The following is a 24,064-nucleotide window of genomic DNA, read 5'->3' as shown; positions in this document are numbered from 1 at the left end:
TATATATATATATATATATAATATTTCATATATATATGAAAATGCAAATTAAAACTACAATGAAATAACCACCTCACTCCCATTAGCATGGCTACTACAAAAAACAGAAAACAGTGTTGGAGAGGATGTAGAGAAACTGAAAAACCTTGAATGTTCCTGCTGAAAATGTAACATGGTACGGCTGCTATGGAAAACAGTATGACAGTTCCTCAAAATACTAGAAATGGAATTACCATATGATGCAGCAATTCCACTTCTGGGTATATACCCAAAAGAATGGAAAGTAGGAAGTCAAAGAAATATTTGGACACCCATGTTCCAGCATCACTATTAAGCACAATAGCAAAAAGGTGCAAGCAACCCCAGCATCCCTTGAGAGATGAATAAATAAGTAAAACGTAGTATATACAGTCAAAGGGCTATTATATAACCTTAAAAAGAAAAGCAACTCTGACACGTGCCACAACTTGAATGAAACTTGAGGATGTTATGCTAAGTAAAATAGTCACAAAATGACAAATACTGTATGATTCCACTTAGATACGGTGTCGATGGTAGCCAAATTCATAGAGATAGGAATGGTGGTTGCCGGGGGGTTGGAGGAAGGAAAAGGGAGTTACTGTTTAATGAACACAGAGTTTCAGTTTTGCAAGCTGAAAAGTGTTCTGTGGATGGATGGTGGTGATGATTGCACAATCATGTGAATGTCTTAATACCAATGAACTAGACACTTAAAAATAGTTCAGATGGTAAACTTTGTATCATGTATATTTTACCACAGTTTTGTTGTTGTTGTTGTTGTTTTGAGACGGGGTCTCACTCTGCTGCCCAGGAGTGCAGTGGCATGATCACAGCTTATTACAGCCTCAACCTCCTGGGTTCAAGCAATCCTCCAACCTCAGCCTACTGAGTAGACAGGACCACAGACATGTACCACTACACCTGGATAATTTTTTAATTTAATTTTTAATTTTTATTTTTCAGTAGAGACAGGGTCTTACTATGTTACTCACACTGGTCTCAAACTCCTGGGCTCAAGTGATCTTCCCACCTCACCTCAGCCTCCCAAAGTACTAAGATTACAGGCATGAGCCACCATGCCCAGCATTACCACAGTGGTTTATTTATTTATTTTTTTTGAGACAGAGTTTCTCTCTTGTTGCCCAGGCTGGAGTGCAACGGCGTGATCTCGGCTCACTGCAACCTCCACCTACTGAGTTTAAGTGATTCTCCTGCCTCACCCTCCCCAGTAGCTGGGATTACAGGCACGCACCACCACGCCCAGCTAATTTTGTATTTTTAGTAGAGATGGGGTTTCTCCCTGTTGGTCAGGTCGGTCTCAAACTCTCGACCTCAGGTGATCTGCCCGCCTCGGCCTCCCAAAGTACTGAGATTACAGGCGTGAGCCACCGTGCCCGGCCCACAGTTTTTTAAAGAAACAACAATTTTTTCAAAAAGTTAAACATAAATTTACCACATGACCCAGCAAATCCACTCCTAAGAATCTACCCAAGAGAAACAGAAATATATCTATACTAAGACTTGCATGCAGATGCCTCAGCAACATTATTCATGACAGCCAAAAGGCAGAAATAATCTAAATGCCCATCAATTAGTTAACACATAAGCAAAACGTGTTCTAGCCATATCACAGATTATTACTTGCAATGAAAAATAAAGAAGTGCTGACACATGCTACAACATGGATGTATCTCAAACACAACACACTCAGCATAAGAATCCAGTCATGAAAGGCCACACACTGTATACTTCCATTTACATGACTATCCAGAAAAGGCAAATTTATAGAGACAGAAAGATTAGTGGCCATCTGGGGTTGGGGGTAGGAACAGGGTGAACTGTAAATGGACCCAAGGATCTTTTGGAGGTGATGGAAACCTTCTAAAAGGTAGATTGTGGTGATGATTGCACAACTTGTCAATTTCTTAAAAATCATTGAATTGTACCCTTAAAACTAGAGAATATCATGGTACCTAAATTATAACTCAACAAAGTTGTATTTTAGAAGGCAAGAACTGATAGTAACTATCACTTCAAAGATAGGCATTCTGAAAAGTTTCCCCAAAATGCGTCGCAGAATTGGGGCTTATTTTCTCCTCACAAATTAAGGAAGCTTTAGTAAGACAGATACACTTACAACTTAAAACAAAATTGTTTTAATAGGACTAGCACATGGGGGTCTTCTTCTCTGTCCAAACCCAGTCCTTTTCAGATCTAAAAAAGCAAAAGAAGCTACATTCTTTATGTGGTCCTTCCTTCACTGTCAGAATCTGACTTGGCAAAAGATAAATAGCAAAGGACAAGACAAGTGAGTCATTAAGTAGGGTGCCCTGTTTTTGAAATTAATGGAGAGTTTGAAACAATTAAAACTTGCTAATAATAAAGACTGGTGGTGTTGGTATTCATTTTGGGATTCTCTACTTCAGCAAGTAAGTCCAACTTTCTGGTCTTTTCACAAATTCATTAGAGCCAAATTGAAATCGAAATGAATCTTTGGGCTGGGTGTGGTGACTCAGGCTTGTAATGCCAACCCTTTGAGAGGCCGGGGCGGGAGAATCACTTGAGGTCAAGAGTTGGAGACCAGCCTGGGAAACACAGCCAGGCCCCATCTCTACAAAAAATAAAAATAAAAATTACCCAGGCATGGTGGCTCACACTTGTAATCCCAGCTATTTAGAAGGCTGAGGCAGGAGAATCACTTGTGCCCAGGAGTTAGAGGCTACAGTGAGCTACGATCCTGCCACTGTACTCCAGCCAGGGTGACAAAGCAGGATCCTATCTCTAAATTAATTAATTAATTAATTAAAGAGAATTTCTACATAGTTATTCTAGTTCCCTTCTTAAAACTACCATACAGGCTGGATGCAGTGGCTCATGCCTGTAATCCCAGCACTTCGGGAGGCTGAGGCAGGCAGATTTCTTGAGGTCAGGATTTCAAGACCAGCCTGGTCAACATGGTGAAACCCCATCTCTACTAAAAATACAAAAAATTACCCAGGCATGGTGGGGTGTACTTGTAATTCCAGCTACTCGAGAGGCTGAGGAACACAATTGCTTGAACCTGGGAGGTGGAGGTTGCAGTGAGCAGAGATTGTGCCACTGCACTCCAGCCTGGGCGACAGAGCAAGACTTCATCTAAAAAAAAAAAAAAAACATGAAAAACAAAACTGCCATGTAACATGTAAGACACAGCCTAAGGGTGGGGAAAGGAGACTAAGAGTTTCTGGAAATGGTTATTAAAAGGGAATAAGGAGTGAGACAGACAATGAGGGAGGATTGTGGTGACAGGATTTAAAATCTCAATTTCATTTGCTACCATTGCCAACTGTTTGAGTTTTCCACTTAACTGTGTACATGTATTTGAAAAAGATATTTTTGTTTGGTTTGGTTGGGTTTTTTTTTTTGGAGACAGAGTCTGTCACCCAGGCTGGAGAAGTGTAGCATGATGATCTCAGCTTCCTACAACCTCCGCCTTCCAGGTTCAAGCAATTTTCCTGCCTCAGCCTCCCAAGTAGCTGGGGCTAACTGACGCACGCCACCACACCTGGCTAATTTTTGTATTTTTAGTAGAGAACGGGTTTCACCATGTTGGCCAGGCTGGTCTCAAACTCCTGACCTCAAGTGATCCACCCACCTCAGCCTCCCAAAGTGCTGGGATTACAGGTGTGAGCCACACACCCAGCAAGACATTTTAATTATATTTTTAAAAAACAACACCTGGAGTCCACTGTAAGCAGCTGGGATTGCCAAAAGTTTTCTCTTTGGAAAGGAGCAGTTTGAATTATGCTGATGTAATTTGGAGTAGTGCTTCTCAAACTCCAGTCTGCTCAGGAATCACCTGGAGATCTCGTCAAAATGAAGATTAAGATTCAGTGGGTATCGGGTGGAACCTGAGATTCTACATTTCTAAAAGTTCCTGGGTGAACTCCACTCTTTGAGTAGCAAAGATTTGAAGAGATAAAGAAGGTTTGATTTCAGAAACACCTTTCTCTTCTCCCTGAACTAACTTTAGCTTTTCATATACAGATTAAATGGTTCAGTAATCCTCCCTGGGACATAAGCCCTTTTTCTTCCTCCACTGTGAGACAATCCTTCCAGTTCACACAGTTGCACATGGAAGGCCAGCAGAAGATTCCGTAATGCTATGACTTCAAGCTGGGATTTTTTAACTATGGAAACTTTAAAAATCTGACACAAGTGAAAAGAGGAAAGTGTACCAGGTGGGGGTCGGGGTTCCCTCAGGAGAACAAAATTGCTGGAATTGAGATAGAAATAGAATTGTAAGAGAGAAAAAACTAGTTAGGTAATTCACTATCAGAAGCACCTCTGAAAACCTTTTTTTTTTTTTTTTTTTTTGAGACAGAGTCTCGCTCTGTTGCCCAGGCTGCGGTGCAGTGGTATAATCTTGGCTCACTGCAATGTCTGCCTCCCAGGTTCAATCAATTCTCCTGCCTCAGCCTCCCGAGTAGCTGGGATTACAAGTACCTGCCAACACACCCAGCTAATTTTTGTATTTTTAGTAGAGACAGGGTTTCACCATGTTGGCCAGGCTGGTCTTAAACTCCTGACCTCAGGTGATCTGCCTGCCTCGGCCTCCCAAAGTGCTGAAATCACAGACGTGAGCCACCGCACCTGGCTGAATGCCTTAATTTAGAGTACCATTTTGGTCTGTAAAGCCACAGGGAATCAAAAAAACAAATATTAAAGAGTGGTCAAGGCTACAGAAGGAGAGTGGAAAGCATATCATGAGGAAATGACCCAAGACAAAACAACCCAGGTATAAATAAACACCTCATTCAAATTCTCATCTATGCTCTCCATGGTTCCTCCAAAATCAAATCAACAGAAAATCTTCATGACATCCCTGTCTGGAAGAAATCCTTGTGTTTATGCTGGAGTTGAATAAGAAACTGCCCTCCCTTTGCTAAATATTATAATTAGGCCCCGCTGACAGAAAGGTCTGGAACCCCCTTGGCTGGCTCTCTGAAGATGCTGGAATGGCTCCAGTGGCTACCAAATAGCCTAGGGGTTGGCCAGACCCTTCATTACATCTGAGTGACCTCTCCAGGAGCAAACCTAAGCATGCATCAGCCCTGGAAGGGCCTCAGGAGGTCCTGAGTGACACTAGAGCATAGTAACTAGTACCCTGGAATGCTAAATCCAAGACAATTTCTTTCCATTCAATACACACACACAGAATTTATCAGAAATTATCTGTCAAAATGCCAGAGGGGTCAACTTAGACTTCGACACACACAGTGGAAAGATCTGTCAAACTGCTTGGCTAACATTGAGCAGTTGAGACAACCAGCTGACTAACAGAATTCTTCACTCTTCCGCCTGTTGTTTTGGCACCAAATCAACCAGGATGAGCAAAATAAATAGTGCCTTATATGTTGTTTCCTTGGATAGCTCACGTTCTCATGGTATCAGTCATTATCTGAGATGACGACTCTCACATCCACATAACCAGCCCAACCTGTAAAGCAGAACTTCCAGCCCTCATTTCTAACTGCCTACATCCAGCATTTCTGCCCAGTAAGTTTTATAAAAAGGCTTGCCCTCCATCCCAATACTCCCTTTTCAACTACCCTATTCCCTTTATATTCCCTTTGTTGGCACTGTCCTTCTCCCAGCTCCTAAAGTTAATCTGCACTCAATGCCCTCATCCAGGCCAACTGATTCTTCTTTCAAACTTTGTCAGATCTATACCTTGTCCATTCTCATTGCCAGGGCCCCAGTTCAGGCCCTTATCACCAACTAAAAGAAATACCTCCTCCCCTCTTCCAATACATTCCCACTCCCAACCTTCCTCCTAATACCAGTTCACATCACTCTACTCTAAAATATCACTTAAGAATGTCAAGCATTTGTGTTGCTACTTTCCAAGGCAATTGCAGTCCAAATCATGTCATGTTCCTCTCCCAACAACCCTGTAGGACAAGTAATTCAATGCTTAGAGAAGGGGTGTGGCTTGCCTGAGTTCACCCAGCTGGCAAAGAACAAGGAGCCAACACCAAAACCTAGAACTCCTCTGTGGCATTCTAAAATACCTTGTGCCTCCTCCTTCTTAAAGGGCAAGGACCCTATTACCAAATTGATTCAGTTCAAAATTTTCTGCCTGAAATTCAAGACTTTCTATCAACTCATTTCTTCCTAACCTAGCAGACCCTATTTCCCAGTTTCTCTTTGCCCGTATTTCTCTTTTCCTCCAAGTTATTTAGCATTGTTTTGATTGTAATAGTAACTGACATCTATGCAGCATTCTGAATGTTCTATATGCTATACCAATTTGCTAAATACATTATTTCATTTTATCATCAAAACAGCATTTTTCTATTAACAGACATATCTAATGTATCACCTCCAACAAAGAACTCCTTATTCTTACCCAAACCTGCTTCTCCTATGGTATTCTCTATCTTGGTAAATGGAACTACATCCATTCAGTTGCTCAGGCCAAAAACCTAGACATTATCCTTCATTTCTGTCTTTTCATCACCCCCTCCCCCATAACAAATTAAGTCCTGTTGCCTCTACCCTCACAATATAGCCCAAACTAATTTTCACCCCTCCATTCCTACTACCTTAGCCCAAGACACCATCTACTCATACCTAGACTACGATAACTTCCAACTGGCCTTCTTTATCTACTGTTTCCCTCATATACTTTATTATTCTCAGAGCAGCCAGGGGGGTCACTTCAAACCGGAAATCTAATTTGAATTCACTGGAAACAGCCCAGATGTCCCTAACAAGTCAACAGATAAACAAACTAGTATGTCCATATAGCAGAATACTCCTCAGTAATAAACAGAAATTAACTATCAATGCATCCAACAACGTGGATTAATCTCAAAAATATACTGAGTGAAAGAACAGTATGTACTATGTGGTAACATTTATATGAAAAACAGCTAAATTAACTTAAAGTGACACAAATCAGATCAGTGGTTACTTCCACGGGAGAGAGATTTGAACGGCAAGGAGCAGGCGGAAATTTTCTAGGGAGATGAAAAGTTCTGTGTCTTGATATATATTTGTTGAAACTTACCAGAATTAAAGATCTTGACATCACTGTGTAAAAATTCTATGTTGGCAATCTGGACCCTACTTATCCCTTACACCTAATCTCCTACACTCAGGCCCCCCACCCCACCCACCTCCATCTAGCCACACAGGTCTCCTGACAGGCCTCACACACACCGAGCCACTTCTGGCCCCAGAGTCTTTGCACGGCACCCTCTTCCTCACTTCTTGACATGCAGGCCTCAGTCCGTGTCCGTTCTGCGGAAGGACTTTCCTGGGCATGTATCTAGAGGAATTCCCCAGGCACTCTCATTTAATTCTCTGTTTTCATTCTCTGCGAGGCACTTACCACTTTCTGTTATTTTCTGGCTTATTGTCTGCTTCTGCTACCAGAAAGCAAGCTCTGCAAGAATAAGGACCCATCTGTCCCTGTATCACCAGCATCTAAATCAACACCTGGCACATTAAATAACAATGTGTTGAGTGAACGGAAAAAGTTTGACATATATCACTGTCTCCATATTACAGCTGCGAAATCTGAGGCTTGTAAAGCATAAGTAACCTCCCCACAGTCACACATCAGGGTTCAAACCCAGGCAGTCTGGTGCCCAGGTCCATGTTCTAAACTACTCTCATGTCTGGCTCACATCAGTTTTGCTTCTCTGCTCGGTTTTACTCTATTCCCTCCACCTGGGCTGGGCCTCTCTCCCACCCTTTCACCTGCCCCTAGCTCATGATGGTTTCTCCCTGCATTGACTTCATGCTTGATTATTCATTTTAATTTTTCTTTCACTCTTTATCTGTCTCCTCAACAAGAAAAGGGCTCCTTGTGGCTTTTGCTTCCTTTAGCACGTGTAGCAGAGAAGTGGCCACAGGCCCCTAACCGGGGCTCACAGATGTGTTCCTTCAGAGCTGGGATGAGTCAGGTAGTCCTGTGAGTATGTGCAAATCCAGAGTTACATGACTCACTTCGTTATTTCAAAGTATGCTGACCTTGGCGTCTTTGGCATTCTGCCATCTAGTTTCAACACCAGCTTGTCAGAGCTGATGCAAATTGGCACTGCCACCATCAATCACTATGATATTACTCAGGTCTCATCCTCGTACTTCTGGAACCTCCTGCATACCACACAAACCTCGCAAAAGGCTGCACAAGCCAAGAGTATGCAATGCATGGGGACTGATTAGGATGGCACGGAATTGAATGGAAGCAACCCCATACAACTTGCCCTGAGGTCCCTGACAAGATTACCTTAAGGCTCCTCCTGAGATTAAGTGATGTATTGTTCCAAGTGGATCATTAGAGACGTTATTCACACTGTTTTTCCAAAATAAATGCATCCATCTCCTTCACACCTGTAATACCAGCACTTTGGAAGGCCGAGGTGGGTGGATCACGAGGTCAGGAATTCAAGACCAACCTGGCCAAGATGGTAAAACCCCGTCTCTACTAAAGATACAAAAATTAGCCGGGCATGGTGGCAGGCCCCTGTAATCCCAGCTACTCAGGAGGCTGAGGCAGAGAATGGCTTGAACCTGGGAGGCAGAGGTTGCAGTGAGCCAAGATCGCACCACTGCACTCCAGCCTGGGCGACAGAGTGAGACTCTGTCTCAAAAAAAACAAAAAACAAAAATAAAAACAAGCCTAAAGCCGGGCACAATGGCTCATGCCTGTAATCCCAGCGCTTTGAGAGGCCGAGGCGGGTGGGTCACTTGAGGTTAGGAGTTTGAGACCAGCCTGGCCAACATGGCGAGACCCCATCTCTATTAAAAATACAAAAATTAGCTAGGTGTGGTGGTACGTGCCTGTAATCCCAGCTACTCAGGAGACTTAGGCAGGAGAATCACTTGAACCTGGAGGTGGAAGTTACAGTGAGCTGAGATCATGCCACTGCACTCCAGCCTGAGCTACAGAGTGAGACTCTGTCTCAAAAAATAAAATAAAATAAAAATAAATAAATAATAAGCCTAAACAGTAAAAGAACAAATAAAGAAGTCTACTGTAGACTTTAAAGTAGGCCACAAAGTAGCAAAAAATATAAATAGTAAAGAATGCCTTCATATACAATTGATTTTTTTTAAGTTTACTAATACAGTACAGACTTCTAGACTATATGTTAAAACTTTGTCTCACTTCGTAGCTTTTAACTCACTGATCTCATAATACTCATGATACCTTTGTGAGTTTTTTCGTTTTGTCTTGTATTTTTTAAGACAGGGTCTCACTCCGTCACCCAGGCTAGAGTGCAGCGTCACACTCATGGCTCATCACAGCCTTGACCTCCTGGACTCAAGTGATCCTCCTGCCTCAGCCTCCTGAATAGCTAAGACTATAGACACATGCCACCATGCCCAGCTAATTTTTGTATTTTTATAGAGATGGGGTCTCATTATGTTGCCCAGGCTGGTCTCAAACTCTTGAGCTCAAGCAATCTGCCCACCTTGGCCACCCAAAAGTAGGATCCCACACCTGTAATAGGCGTGAGCCACCATTCCTGGCCTTGAGAATTTAACTGTAACTTGCAGAAGAGGAAACAGTGGTTGGAGAGGATTAAAATATAGGTGATTCCTCTTTGCTTGATTTGTAGGAGACGTTCATGCCATCAGATAAGTGTTGCTTGTCATCAAGTCTGCCATGAACCAAGGGGAACCACAGTTAACTATAAGTAGGTGTTGTTCCAACCTCAGCTGGAGGCTGCCCTGCTGCAGACCACAAAGCTAGCTACTAAACCTCCCTGCACCTTAGTTTCCTCATCTTTCTTTTTTGAAGACAGGGTCTAGCTCTTGTCACCCAGGCTGGAGTGCAGTGGTGCAATCTCAGCTCATCACAACCTCCACCTCCAGGGTTCAAGCGATTCTCCTGCCTCAGCCTCCCAAAGAGCTGGGATTACAGGCACCCACCACCACACCCGGCTAATTTTCATGGTTTTTTTTAGTAGAGATGGGGTCTTACTATGTTGGCCAGCCTGGTCTCAAACTCCCGACCTCAGGTGATCCGACCGCCTCGGCCTCCCAAAGTGCTGGGATTACAGGCATAAGCCACCGTGCCTGGGCTCTTTTTCTTCTTTTTGTTTTAAGAGACAGGGTCTCTCTCCATAGCCCAGGCTGGATCACCACCTCAGCCTCCTAAAGTACTGGTATTACAGGCATAAGCCATCATGCCCAGCCTCTTTCTCTTTTTTTTTTTTTTTTTTTTTAAGAGACAGCGTCTCTCTCCATAGCCCAGGCTGAATCACCCCCTCAGCCTCCTAAAGTGCTGGGATTACAGGCATGAGCCGCCATGCCTGGCCATCTTTACAACACAGTTTCCTTTCCACCAATCTCACAAAGCCTGTGAATAGCAAATTACCAACTTACTTAACAAATATTCATCAAGTGCCTACTATGTGCAAGGTATGATCCACCTGGGATATGACTTTAATGGAAAATTTAATGGAATTTCATCCCCATACAACTTGTCACCCCTCACGGGCTGAGGCCTTACGGGCTCCATGAACTCAAATCTCTGCTTCATGGAGCTTCTATTGTCATAAGGCAAACAGACAAGAAACCATTTTTAAAAATACAATTTCCAAATATTAGTAAGTGCAGTAAAGGAAAACAAAACAAGATTAGATTATGGGGTGATAGATAGGGTGCTGCTAGTTTAGACCGGAGAGTCAGGAAGGCTTCTCTGAGAAGCTGGCATTTAAGAACAGACTGGAATAAGGCTTTGAGAACAAGATAAAGAGATACATGGGAGAGAAAAGTATGCAAAGCGGCAGGTAACCACACGCACAATTAGATGTTAGAGATGAATGTGATTCAAAATTAGAAAGGACTCGATTCCATTTCAATTATAACTAGGTGATAAATTATCTTAAGAAGTTTGAACAGGAGGTACCTGAGCAGAAATCTTCCAAAGCAGCCCATGGAATTTAATGTTAAATGAATAAATAAATGGCAATAGAGATAACACCCCATGTGTCCAAACACACAATCTTTAAGTAAATTCCCATTTTGTTAAATATATCAATTATGGAAAAGACTAATTTATAAGTGGATGGTTCGAATGAAGCCATTAAATAACAAGTTAATCATATATTCGATACTACTTTTCAGGGCCAGTTGTTATGAAAAATCTTTGTGGAGCTGTAATCTTTGCTTCTCACTGCCATTCCTGGGGAGACGGTGGCATTGAATGGCCTCAGCAGGTAGTTCTAAAGAACACGTGAACATCTCTATCAACTAGGCCCATATAACAAAGGTGGCACTGCCCACTGGATCTTTATGTACTGGGCTCTGGTCAACCTTTTAGGAAAGCTGCCATCACTCTCAACATGTATGCTTCTGCATGGCTCACCGACTACAATGTGTAACAACTCTAGTCGTCTTCCAGAACCAGGGACAGGTGGCAACAGCATTTCATATGAATATTTACCAGTAAGGACTCACCAATACGGACTCCAGGGGAGAAGGAGCCGTGCAGGCTAGACATACCACCAGCAGTGACATCATCAGCCCACATGCACCCATCTCCTCATCATTCTGCCTCTCTTCCTTTCTGTATTCCTTATCTATATCTACGTGGCCAAGTACCCCTCCTTGATTTTTTTTTTTTTTTTTTTTTTTTTTTTTTTTTGAGACGGAGTCTCGCTATCACCCAGGCTGGAGTGCAGTGGCCGGATCTCAGCTCACCACAAGCTCCGCCTCCCAGGTTCACGCCATTCTCCTGCCTCAGCCTCCGGAGTAGCTAGGACTACAGGCGCCCGCCACGTCGCCCGGCTAGTTTTTTGTATTTTTTAGTAGAGACGGGGTTTCACCGTGTTAGCCAGGATGGTCTCGATCTCCTGACCTCGTGATCCACCCGTCTCGGCCTCCCAAAGTGCTAGGATTACAGGCTTGAGCCACTTCGCCCGGCCTTTTTTTTTTTTTTTTTTTTTGAGACAGAGTATTGCTCTGTCACCCAGGCTACAGTACAGTGGTGCGATCTTGGCTGACTGCAACCTCTGCCTCCTGGGTTCAAGTCATTCTCGTGCCTCAGCCTCCCAAGAAGCTGGGACTATTAGGTGTATGCCACCATGCCCAGCTAATTTTTGTATTTTAGTAGAAACAAGGTTTTGTCATGTTGGCCAGGCTGGTCTTGATCTTCTGGCCTCAACTGATCTGCCCACCTCAGCCTCTCAAAGTGCTGGGATTATAGGTGTGAGCCACCACGCCCGGCTACCTCCTTGATTTCTTATCCACATTCCTGCCATTCTGGGTTCTTCTGAATTTGACTATCAAATTCCCATCCTTTCTTTCAAAAGCCTAGTTAAAGATTCATCCCGTGAGGTTGTCCACGTCCAATGACTTCCATCCTGAAAACTGCTGGCAATGTTTTAATTTTTTAATTTAAAAACGTGTCTTTACAAACTACTGCTATACGCAACAATACAGATGCATCTGACATACATAATGTTGAGTGAAAGAACCCAGACACAAATAATTCATACCATATGATTCAATTTATGTAAAGTTTAAGAACAGACAAAACTAATCACCGGTAATAGAAGTCAGAATAAGGATTACCAGGAGTGGGGAGGAGGCACAAGAGAACCCTCTGAGATGCTGGAAATGTCCTACAGCTTCATCTAGGTAGCAGTTGCATAGATGTATACATATGTAAAAATTAATTGCACTGTAAACATGATTTGAGCCCTTTATGCATAATGCAACTGAAAGTTTTTTTTAATGACTCCTTTTTATCATGCTGAGATACTGTTGTGTGAACAGTCTTATATAAACTGATTGGGGGACTTCTAAATTGTTTTTTTTTTTTGAGACAGGGTCTCACTCCATTGCCCAGTCTAGAGTGCAGTGGTGTGATCACAGCTCACTGCAACCTCCGCCTCCTGGGCTCAAGCCGTCCTCCCACATCAGCCTTCTGAGTAGCTGGGACTACAGGCGCAAGCTACCATGCCCTGCTAATATTTGTTGTTTTAGTAGAGACCGGGTCTCGCCGTGTTGCCCAGGCTGGTCTCGAACTCCTGAGCTCAGCCTCCCGAAATGCTGGGATTACAAGGGGGAGCCACAGTGCCCAGCTGGACTTCTAAACTTTCAAGACAGTCAATTTCTTAACTTTCTGACACATTTGGCACTTCTATAGCCTGAGTAGGTATCGCTTTCATCTTCCTTCAACAGGGAATTCTATTGGGCCAGCACAGTGACCAGTCGTGATTGTCACCTTTAAAACAATCAAGAACATGTATATGTCTGTCCTGGGCCAGTAATAAAGAATACTTATTTTGTTCACTTTATGGCCTGCACAGGTTCAATGGACTAGAAAATCCTTTAAACATACCTCTCAAATGGAGTACAATAAATTTCAAATGATAGCAGAATGCCTAAAACAAATGTAATCCTCTCTGGAAACCATTTGGAAGAAAAGCGACTCTCTCCACCCCCATGCGAAAGTTTTGGAAGAGGAGGCAAAATGGTGCATAGGAAAGAGGATCTACTTGGGCGGGCGCTTTCCTGAGTAACCACTGTAGCTTGAAGAAGTCACCTAACTTCTTTGGGTCTCAGTTCCCTGCTAGTAAAATGACCTCCCTTACCTTCCACTTACCCCGGGTAGAAGAATCAAATGACGTGAGACATAACACTTTGGCAAACACACAAACTGCTAATATCAATGGAATGTTTTTACAAATAAAATTAAATAGACATTTGTGGAATGCCTAGGTTCCAAGAACTTTCATATATGCTGAAGCATTTAATCTTCACAATAAGTCAATGAGGTGGCACCTGGACTCCTACTTCACCAAAGAGGAAACTGAAACTAGGCAGTTAAGGTGCTGCGCGGTCGGGCACGGTGGCTCATGCCTGTAATCCTGGCACTTTGGGAAGCCAAGGCAGGAGGATCACGAGGTCAAGAGAGCGAGATCATCCTGGCCAACATGATGAAACCCCGTCTCTACTAAAAATGCAAAAATTAGCCAGGCATGGTGGCACGCGCCTGTAGTCCCAGCTACTCGGGAGGCTGAGGCAGGAGAGAATCACTTTAACCTGGGAGGCGGGGGTTGCAGTGCATGCCACTGCACTCCAGACTGGCGACAGAGCAAGACTCCGTCTCCAAAAAAAGAAAAGGGGGGCGCTGCCCAAGGGCACCCAGCATAGAGGGAAGGAAGCAAGGATTCCCCTCCTCTCCAAATGTGCAAGTAGCCAATGTGCCTGTTCTAATTCCCCCTTTGAATCAGATGACCACAGCAGAAAAGTATCATGCAAGAGTAGGAAACTGTTGACAATTTTTCCCAAATAGCCACTTTTCTCTTAACGACAGACTAAATCAGAAGCCACTGAGCCTTGAAAATCCTAATTTTATTGGCACTACATGGAGTATTCAGCTGAGAAGCAGATGTGCTGACTGCTCCCAGGCATCTTACAGGAAAGTGTATATTTCACCCTCCATAGTCACTATGAAGGGTGGGACCCTATGGATTTACTTAACTACCACAGAATTAAATCTGGCTAACACCAAGGCAACTGGGTTTAAATCTGCTGGGTGATTTTTAAAAACAAAACAAAACAAAAACCTTAAACAGTGCTACATCACAAATCGCTATTTGCAAGCACACACTTCCTAAAACAAAACAGTCCTCAGCAGATTTTGCTGTTTTGCCCTGTAAACTACTTTCTCAGTTATATAAAACTACAAATTGCAATCTGAAGGCTTTGCAGGCTTGAATTTCCATCTTTCCTGAAAATTTCTGAGGACACAGAATTAAACTTGGACATCTTTCTCTCAGGCTTTTTGTATTGTGCCTGCCAAATGAAACATTTTTTCCTTTGTATGCTTGGCTTTATGATACTGCAATTTAGAGAAGTCACCACAGGATATAATTGTATGCAATAAACTTATGTGGCTAAAGATTGATCTTTTAAAACATCTTATCCACCTCCCTCTATGTTTTGTACTTTGCTGTGACAATATTGCCTATTCGAAGCGTTGCCAAAAAGGTATTTCTAATTTAGTTTCTGTTTGCAAACCAACAACCAATTTGATACAAAATATCACTTTAAAAAGGTAGTCATGGGCCTTGTGTGGTGGCTCAGGCCTGTAGTCCCAGCACTTCCAGAGGCGCAGGCGGGCAGATCACCTGAGGTCAGGAGTCTGAGACCAGCCTGGCCAACATGGTGAAACCCTGTCTCTACTAAAATTACAAAAAAAATTAGCACGGCATGGTGGCACTTGCCTGTAATCCCAGCTACTTGGGAGGCTGAGGCAGGCAAATTGCTTGAACCCAGGAGGCAGAGGTTGCAGTAAACTGAGATCACACCACTGCATTCCACTACAGCCTGGGTGACAGTGTGAGACTCCGTCCCAAAAAAAAAAAAAAAGGTACTCATGGCAAGAGGAAATTTGGGGGATGGAAGAAGTCATAACACTGGGTTGTGGTGATGGATGTACAACTATATACATTAATTCAAAAGCAGCTGACTGCACAGTTACAGTGGGCAAGTTTTATGATCTATAAATTATACCGCAATAAAACTGTTTAAAATATGTGCCCATGATTCAAAGTGAGATTTTTCAGATTTTAAGTGTTAGTCAAATTCATATTAAAAGCAATGGTTTAGGCTAGGCGTGGTGGTTCATGCCTGTAATCCCAGCACTTTGGAAGGCCAAGGCAGGCCAACTGCTTGAGCCCAGCAGTTCAAGACCAGCCTGTCAAACATGGCAAAACCCAGGTTGGCGAAACATCCCTATAAAAACTACAAAAATTAGCCGGGCATGGTGACATGCACCTGTGTCCCAGCTACTTGGGAGACTAGGGTGGAAGAATCACCTGAGCCCACTGCACTCTAGCCTGGGAAGCAGAGTAAGACTCTGCCTCAAAAAAGCCTCAAAAAAAAAAAAAAAAAAAAGGGCAAAACAAAAAACATTGATTTTTTTTCTTTCTGTGCTGCAAGGGTATTTGTCTAAAACACGCTTTCTCAGCTTCTGTTAATTCTATTAATATTCTGGACCAGATAATTCTTTGTTGGGGGGAGTTGTCCTGTGCATTGTGGGATGTATAGCAACATTCCTGACCCACTCACTAGTTGCCAGTTGCATTCCCTCCTCCCAACTGCAAAGACTGAAAATGTCTCGGCCGGGTGCGGTGGCTCAAGCCTGTAATCCCAGCACTTTGGGAGGCCGAGACGGGCGGATCACGAGGTCAGGAGATCAAGACCATCCTGGCTAACACGGTGAAACCCCGTCTCTACTAAAAACTACAAAAAACTAGCCGGGCGAGGTGGCAGGCGCCTGTAGTCCCAGCTACTCGGGAGGCTGAGGCAGGAGAATGGCGTGAGCCCGGGAGGCGGAGCTTGCAGTGAGCTGAGATCCGGCCACTGTACTCCAGCCTGGGTGACAGAACGAGACTCCATCTCAAAAAAAAAAAAAGAAAATGTCTCCAGATATTGTCAAATGTCCCCTGGGAGGTGAAATAGCTCCTTGGTGAGAGCCTCTGCTCTAGATGCTGACAACTGAAAAAGACATTTGCTCTCTGGGGGAGTGATTGACAAACACAAAGGTGTTAGGGGCACTTTCCAACTGTAAGTCTTGTTCTAGTGCCCCACCCACCAGCCCTTAGCCAACAGAGGATGTTTTTTCTTTTATGGGGGCACATCCACCTATGCTCTCTGTATATTCTACAGCCAGTGCTACTTCTAGATTAATAAGTCATCATTATTATTATTATATTGAGACAAGGTCTACTGCAGTGGCATGATCTCAGCTCACTGCAACTTCTGTCTCCTGGGCTCAAGCCATCCTCCCACCTCAACCTCCTGAGTAGCTGGGGACTACAGGCATGCAGCACCATGCCCGGCTAATTTTTGTAGAGACAGGGTTTCACCATGTTGCCCAGGCTGGTCTTGAACTCGGGAGCTCAAGTAATCTGTCTGCCTTGGCCACCCAAACTGCCAGGATTACAGGCATGAGCCACCACGCCCTGGCCCTATTTTTTCAATTAAGACTAATTTTATAGTCCTGTGTCCATGAAACTCCTTAAATGTGGCACCTTGCCTAGAACCCACGCAACTGGGTTCTCCATAAATGCTTCGTGGCCACTGGCTCTGATATATGAGTAAAGCACCAGGCAATTCAGTTTAGCTAGCATTAACCTAGCATCTTTATGTTCTAGGAATTCTGGGGACACTTTTTTCTTTTAACTTTAAGGTTGAAGTCATGATTACCACCTTATACATGCAGTCATTGAGGCTCAGAGAAAAACTAAGTGACTTGTGCCTAAGATCACACAAGTGGCAGAGCTGGGGTGGATTCAGGACTGAGTCTGTTGCTCTTACTTGACTTCCAAGTTAACAGTGTCTCCCCTACCTTCTGAGGGCTTGCCATGGGCAACACACCATGCTGGATGTCTAATACAGCCCATTTTAAAACCTCACTGTTATGCCATGAGGGGGGTAGCATCATTCCTTTACAGACAGGAAAATAAAGGCTTAAATGAAATCCTTAACCAAGGTTGCAGAGCTGGATATCCCAAAATTTGAACACAGATTAGTCTGAACTCGGAAGCCCATGTTCTTAACCACTATAACCTATTGTCTCCCCTTATGTATTAATATAAATAGCCTGTTCCTTTAGGAAGGGTTAGTCAATGGGTTTTGTTTCTCTTTTGAAGTTAGTAGATGATACACTTTAATTCAAGAAGACTTGGATTTGGCCTACTCATACATTCACTTGAGGTTTCTTGTTATAACATTAAAAACCCAATCCCAAGCAGGCATGGTGGTGCAGGCCTGTAGACCCAGCTACCCAAGAGGCTGAGGTGGGAGGATCAACTGAGTCAAGGGGTTCAAGGCTGCAGTGAGCTATGATCATGCCAGTGCACCCCAGCCTGGGCAACAGAGCAAGACCCTGTCTCTAAAATAAATAAATAAATAAATAAATAGGCCAGGTGTGGTGGCTCACACCTGTAATCCCAGCACTTTGGGAGGTCAAGGCGGGCAGACTGCTTGAGCCCAGGAGTTTGAAACCACCCTGGCAAACATGGCGAAACCCCATCTCTACCAAAAAGTACAAAAATTAGCTGAGTGTGGTGGTGCATGTCTGTGGTCTCAGCTATTCAGGAGGCTAAGGTGGAAGGATCACTTGAGCCTGGGAGGTGCAGGTTGCAGTGAACCAAGATCACACCACTGTACTCCTGTCTGGGTGACAGAGCAAGATCCTGTCTCAATAAATAAATAAATAAATAACCCAATCCTATCAATATCTGTGGGATACCTAGAACTGTCCTATATGACAAATCTCTACTCAGTTGTCAAGAAGTGATTAAGTTATAATGCCACAATTGCTATCATCACAGCTAATCATTTCTTCCACTTTCTCTTCTCTGGTTCATTCACTTAGTCAATAACCGCATCACTAAGAATCTATTCAAAGATTATAAATGCATATCAAATAATCATACAAATCATAAAAATCATAATAAAAGCACCAGAAAGAGTACGGATGAATTTCAAAAATTTCTAATGGGAAGGCTGCTCAGGACGGTAAAGGAAAGGCAAGGAATCTGAGTTCTGTAGGAAGGGTTGGTAGCTAATCTTAAAGTGTGGAAAGAAGAGCGTCCAGTCCCAGGGAACAGCATGTGCAAAGCCCCTCACCCCACCTCACCCCCCACTAGGTGAAAGGAAACCATGTGTCTGAAGCCTTAATAAGGAGCCACAGATAGCAGTAGCCAGGCCATGCAGGGCGTTGTGGACCGCAATAAAGAGAAATTATAGGGCCTGAAATTGGGGTATAACATTGTCAGATCTACTTTTTTTTTTTTTTTTGAGACAGAATCTCGCTCAGTCACCCAAGCTGGAGTACAGTGGCACAATCACAGCTCACTGCAACCTCTGCCACCACGCCTGGCTAATTTTTTATTTTTTGTAGAGACGAAGTCTCACTATATTACCCAGGCTGGCCTCAAACTCCTGGACTCAAATGATCCTCCCGCCTCAGCCTCCTAAAGTGCTCAGATTACAGGTATGAGCCACGGCGCCTGGCCCAGATCTACATTTTTAATGATCACTCTGGCTGTGTCACACATAAGCAAAATGACTCTGAAGTAACCTTTACCAGGACACAGTTCAAAGATCTGGATCCTGCAAAACAAGTTTGTTTGTTTCTTTTCTTTTTCCTTTTTTTTTTTTTTTCTTTTTCTTTTCTCTGGGGTGTGGCACGTCACCCTGGCTGAGTTAGCTCCCTTCTTTTTTGGTTTTGTTTGTGAAGTTTAAAGGCCAGATTTATATCAGGCCTGGGACCTGTTTTTCTTTCAAAAGCCCCCCAGTAAACTACCTTATCTCTTTCTAGATTCCTCCTCATTCTCTAATCTCTCTAATCTAACTTGCCAAGGGGCCTGTGGCAAAGGTAGAGCAATCTGTCCTTTTGGGCTTGCTCATATTAAGTGCAGAAACAAGCCAAGAGAGAACCACAGATTCTGCTCTCTCACACTCCCTAGTATCCAATCAAGCCCAGTTAATTTTTTTTTTTTTTAAAGCAAATCTGAGATAGTGTCATTCCCCAGATTAAGATTCCTGCACTCCTCACTGCCCTCTTGGCCACGCACCCCCCACCCCCAACCAGGTGGCCCTAGGCAACAAAGGTCTGGCTCGAGTTGGCCGACCTCCAAGCTTCCAGAACTGCTTTCAGTTTCTCCACTACAAGAAGCTTCACCCCACCCCACCCTGCCCTGCCAAGAGTTCTTAGCAGCCCCTGACACCTCCTCCAGGAAGGCAATCCCACCCCACCAGTGCCCCAGTCTATGAATTGTCCTGCTCTGGGTCTGCAAGTACTCCAAGAAAGTAGTTTTTCTGAACTTCTCTGTAATTCTGGTTCACTGCCCTCCCTACGCCCCAACACATGCATACACACACATGCACTTGTGCACACATGCAGTAAATAACTCCTGAAGGACAAATGCTGTGTGTCATAGGCCCAGCACCTAGCACAATGCCTGACACCCAGTTGGTAACCCTCTAAATATTTACTGAATGAATGGACACATAAAAATGAACACTTTCAGCCGGGCATGGTGGCTCATGCCTATAATCCCAGCACTTTGGGAAGACAAGGCAGGCAAAGTACTTGGGCTCAGGAGTTCGAAAACAGCCTGGGCAACAAGGTGAAACCCTGTCTCTACAAAGAATACAAAAATAGTAATAATAGTGTACTGGTGCATGCCTGTAGTCCCTGCTAGTCAGGAGGCTGATGTAGGAGGATCACCTGAGCCCGGGGAGATTGAGTCTGCAATGAGCTACAATCATGGCACTGTACTCCAGCCTGCAGGCAGTGTGAGACCCTGTTTCAAAAAACAAAAGGGCCTTAAAATAAATTTTCTCTTTCTCTTGTTTGGTCATGAAAGTAACCAGAAAACACTCAAATCCCAAACTTTGGAAGTGGTGCTACATCTCACCCATGGAAATTTGAAAAGATCAAAAATATCAATGCAGGCCACATATGCTCATGGTTTTAGACAAAACCAAAACTTCAGGAAAGTTCTCAGATATTAAAGCTACAGCAGGCAGCAGGAAGTCTTTAAGAGGTGCTGGTAATGATAACCCAATAAATAAATGTTAAAATAAAGCCAGGACAGAAACACAGAGTTGACACAGTTCCTGCATGAGCCCACTTTGGCTGCAAAACACCAAGGCCACCAAGTAATTGACCTTGCTCTTTTTTTTTTAATAGGTTTTGGGGGAACAGGTGGTGTTTGATTACATAAATTCTTTAGTGGTGATCTGTGAGATTTTGGTGTACCCATCACCCAAGCAGTATGCCCTGAACCCGTGACCTTGTTCTTAATTCTGTACATAGCTCTCCCTTCTGCCTACTACAGTCAGTGTCCTGTTCTCATTCATCTAATGCCCTTCATGATCAACTCCTGGGCTTGCACCTTTCAAAAAGCACACTCCCCACTTCATCTTTTTTGCATTCCTTCTTCAGAAATAACCACACGGCATTATTATTTGTTTCTGTCTTTTCTGCTAAATTCAAAGGGGACAAATAATATGTTGTCCAGGTCTGAACTGGAATGTGGTCTGTGGACTAGCGTAGTACCACTTGGGAGCAAACTCTTAGCTTCCACCTCAGACCACCTGATTCAGAATCAGCATTTTAACCAGGTTCCCAGGAGATTCCTATGCGCATTAAAGTTTGAGGAGCACTGGGCTAGATCCCACATTCACTCAACAAATATTTATTGAACCAGTATAGGATACAGAGGTGCTCAACATAAACATGAGGATACGGTGTGGAAAAAGAGCAAGCACAGACATTCCATTGTGACCAAGAAGCTCCTGTAAATACTAAGAAGAGTACAACCCAGATGTTCCAGCAGAATACATAATAGTTATGTCAAAATTCAGAAGTGGCCACTGCAGCTTGGTTGTGGGAATTGGGAATCCGGAATCTGGGAACTTGACCCTCTTTGCAGCAGGCAGGAAGAATATAGGGAGGTGTGTGAGTGTGTGTGAGTGTGTCTCTTCCCTGCCTCTGCCACAGGCCGCAGGAGCTGACAAGGCCAAGTCCCCGCCCCCCTCAGCTGTCACCCTGTCAAAACAAAGCCGCTGCTGACAGCGCAGGGCCAGCCTGCCCCGCGGCCTCGGGCAATCCTCCCACCTCGGGAGCACGGCCCCCACATCTGGATGTGCAGCTGGGGATGACAGGGTGCCTAAACTGGCATGGAGAGTGGGTATCAAGAAATGAGTGTCCTCAAACCAAGCAGTAGCGTCCGCGGTGCTGGGCTGTCACCTTGCCAAATCCTGTTTACACCTCGAGCAGCTGGGACAGCGTTTTAACTAAACAAGTAATAATACAATAATGACAGGGCTGTCACTGCGCGCGGCAGCGCCTCCGCCCCCAGCCGAGGGCTTCAGGCGCCACAAGACCCTAGCCTCCGGCTCTGCCCACCTTCGCACTCCCCGCTTTCCTCCCCTTCGCTTTCCCAAAGCGCCAGGAGTCCGGGAGTCTTCTTCACCCCGACTCCTTGCACCCAGTTCCTCCCAGTGGGACACGGTAAGGGATCGACTGCAGAAGGGACCACTCAGTCCCCCAAAAGATGTTTCCCTGCCCCTGGGTCGCCCGCCACATGGAGAGCACCGCTCCACTCCCAGGAAAGTGACTCCAGCGAGCTCCTACAGAGCAACAAAACCCCAGAGTAGCCTGGGAGCTCGGATTCCGAAGCTACTCCTTTCAAGCGGAAGGAATGAAGGGCTCTCCGTCTTAGTGATCCCCTTCTTCAAACCCAGCAGGACTCTTATCCAAGAAGAAGCTAATTGGGCGCGGGCGACAAGAGCACTTCCGCGGTGCAGCGGCCCCAGGCGGGAGGCGAGAGGCAGAAGGCGGGAGGCGGAGGTGGAAGCGGGGGGGGAGGGGGGTCCCGCGGGCTGGGCCCCTAGCACCCATCCGCGGTCCGAGAACGGCGAGCGCGTACCTTGCAGGCGGAGTACACTCCGAGTTTCTCCAGTTTCTTGGCCCGCGGAGCGGAGCGTAGTTGCGCCTTCTTCACGGCGATTCGGGCCGAGCCACCGCCTCCCGGTCCTTCGGCCGTGCCCGCTGCAGCCACTGCCGTTGCCGGACCGCAAGCGCCCGAGCCCCCGGCAGCAGCGGCGCAGGGGGAGCCCTGCGGGGGCGCGGGCGGCAGCGCCACGGGCTGCGGGGGCAGCGCCCCGGGCCCGGCCCCTGCCCCGGCTCCTGCCCCGCAGCCGCCCAGCCCGGCCCCGCCAGCCTCGGACATGCCGCCCCGAAGCACGGCAGGAGGCGCCGAGTGTCAGGCGCCGCCGCCGCCGCCAGGGTCTCCCTCTCGGGCTCTGGTCGTCGGGAGAGCGAGACCCTCCCCCCACGCCCTCCCGCCCCCTTCGCCCACCCCCCTCCCCGCCCCCGCCCTCCCCCTCGCGCGCCGCTCGCCGGGCTAGCTCCGGCCGGGCCCCGCGAGCTGATGGTGGCGGCGGCGGCGGCGGCGGCGGCAGCTGCTCCCCCAGGAGGGAGGGGACTAGCGGCTCCGCTGCCGCTGCCGCTGCCGCTGCCACCGCCGCCACAGCACACGCCCTCCCTTGGTTATCCTGCCCGGGACTCTGCTCCGCGCCCTGGCTGCGGACATGTTCCTCGGGGCTGCGGACTGGGTGTGCGTGCGGGCGGGTGCCAGCCTCGCAGTGTGTGCCGGGGCCGGGAGGCCCCCCACGGCCTCTTTTCCGCTGCCCGCGGGGTTTGCACCCCCCACCCCAGTGCCTCGACACCTACTGCTCGCCCGCCAGGGGGCGAGGCCAATCCCTGGGTGTGGGTGAGGGTGGGGATGAGGGTGGGGGTAGGGGACTGGAGCCCAGGCACCTGCTGGCCACCTCCCCCCTCCGCGGCCCCCCATCCGACCCCCGCACGCCCGCACCAGTAGGAGAGGGCCGCCTCTCAGTCGTTTGTCCTTCCACTCTCTTCCACCCTGTCTCTGAGCAGAGACAACTTCCTCCACCCTAGCGGGAGCCAGAGGAAAAAAAAATATTTTTGAAAAGTACCCGTCCATGCTAATCCTTTTCTTTGTTGCTAATTCACCAAAATAAAAGCGTGATGTTTTCCCTTTCTCTTCTTAAATACTTTCTGTCAAACTATGTTTTAATATAATTAACACTTTCTTCCTATAGCAATTTGTGGGTCAGATCTGCCAGAAGAGGGGAAAAAACTTACTATTCCCTGTACTTTTTGTTTGAAAGTGCTGGTTGCTAAAAGAACGACTGTCTAAAAGCATTGTCAAAATTAAAACTATGTGCAGTGGGAAAAGTTTGAATACAAAAAGTTTGTTAACAGGATTCGTTTCTGGATGGTGGTTCTATCACGTTACGTAGTTTTCAAAATTGTACCACCAGCGTGCATATTAACCAGGAAAAAGATATAAGCATCATTCAAAAGAATAAATACCGATTTTGGCCTCAAACTTAAAAAAAAAAAAAAACCCTCAACTCAGTGTTTTCAACTCTTGTTGAAAACTTGTTTTCTCTGTTGATGACTGTGGAGCAT

At 45.5% G+C, this 24,064-nt stretch overlaps 1 protein-coding gene across 2 annotated transcripts in view; it reads right to left on the bottom strand.

Annotated features, from left to right (window-relative positions):
* KAT2B (lysine acetyltransferase 2B) overlaps positions 1–23,439 on the bottom strand; it is a 118,644-nt gene extending 95,205 nt beyond the window's left edge. Inside the window, exon 1 of one of the 2 annotated variants that reach the window (XM_033212776.1) lies at positions 22,494–23,439. In XM_033212776.1, coding sequence (XP_033068667.1) covers positions 22,494–22,796 — 303 coding nt within the window. In that variant the 5' untranslated portion in view covers positions 22,797–23,439. The remainder of the gene's footprint in view (positions 1–22,493) is intronic. The other variant, XM_033212777.1, reaches the window with a different exon arrangement.
* Between the last annotated feature and the right edge of the window lie 625 nt (positions 23,440–24,064).

This window comes from Trachypithecus francoisi, unplaced genomic scaffold (genome assembly GCF_009764315.1).
Source record: "Trachypithecus francoisi isolate TF-2019V2 unplaced genomic scaffold, Tfra_2.0 Lachesis_group0, whole genome shotgun sequence".
Lineage (NCBI taxonomy): Eukaryota > Metazoa > Chordata > Mammalia > Primates > Cercopithecidae > Trachypithecus > Trachypithecus francoisi.
Note: the sequence above shows the minus strand (reverse complement) of the source record. Positions and strands in the feature narration are given on the sequence as shown.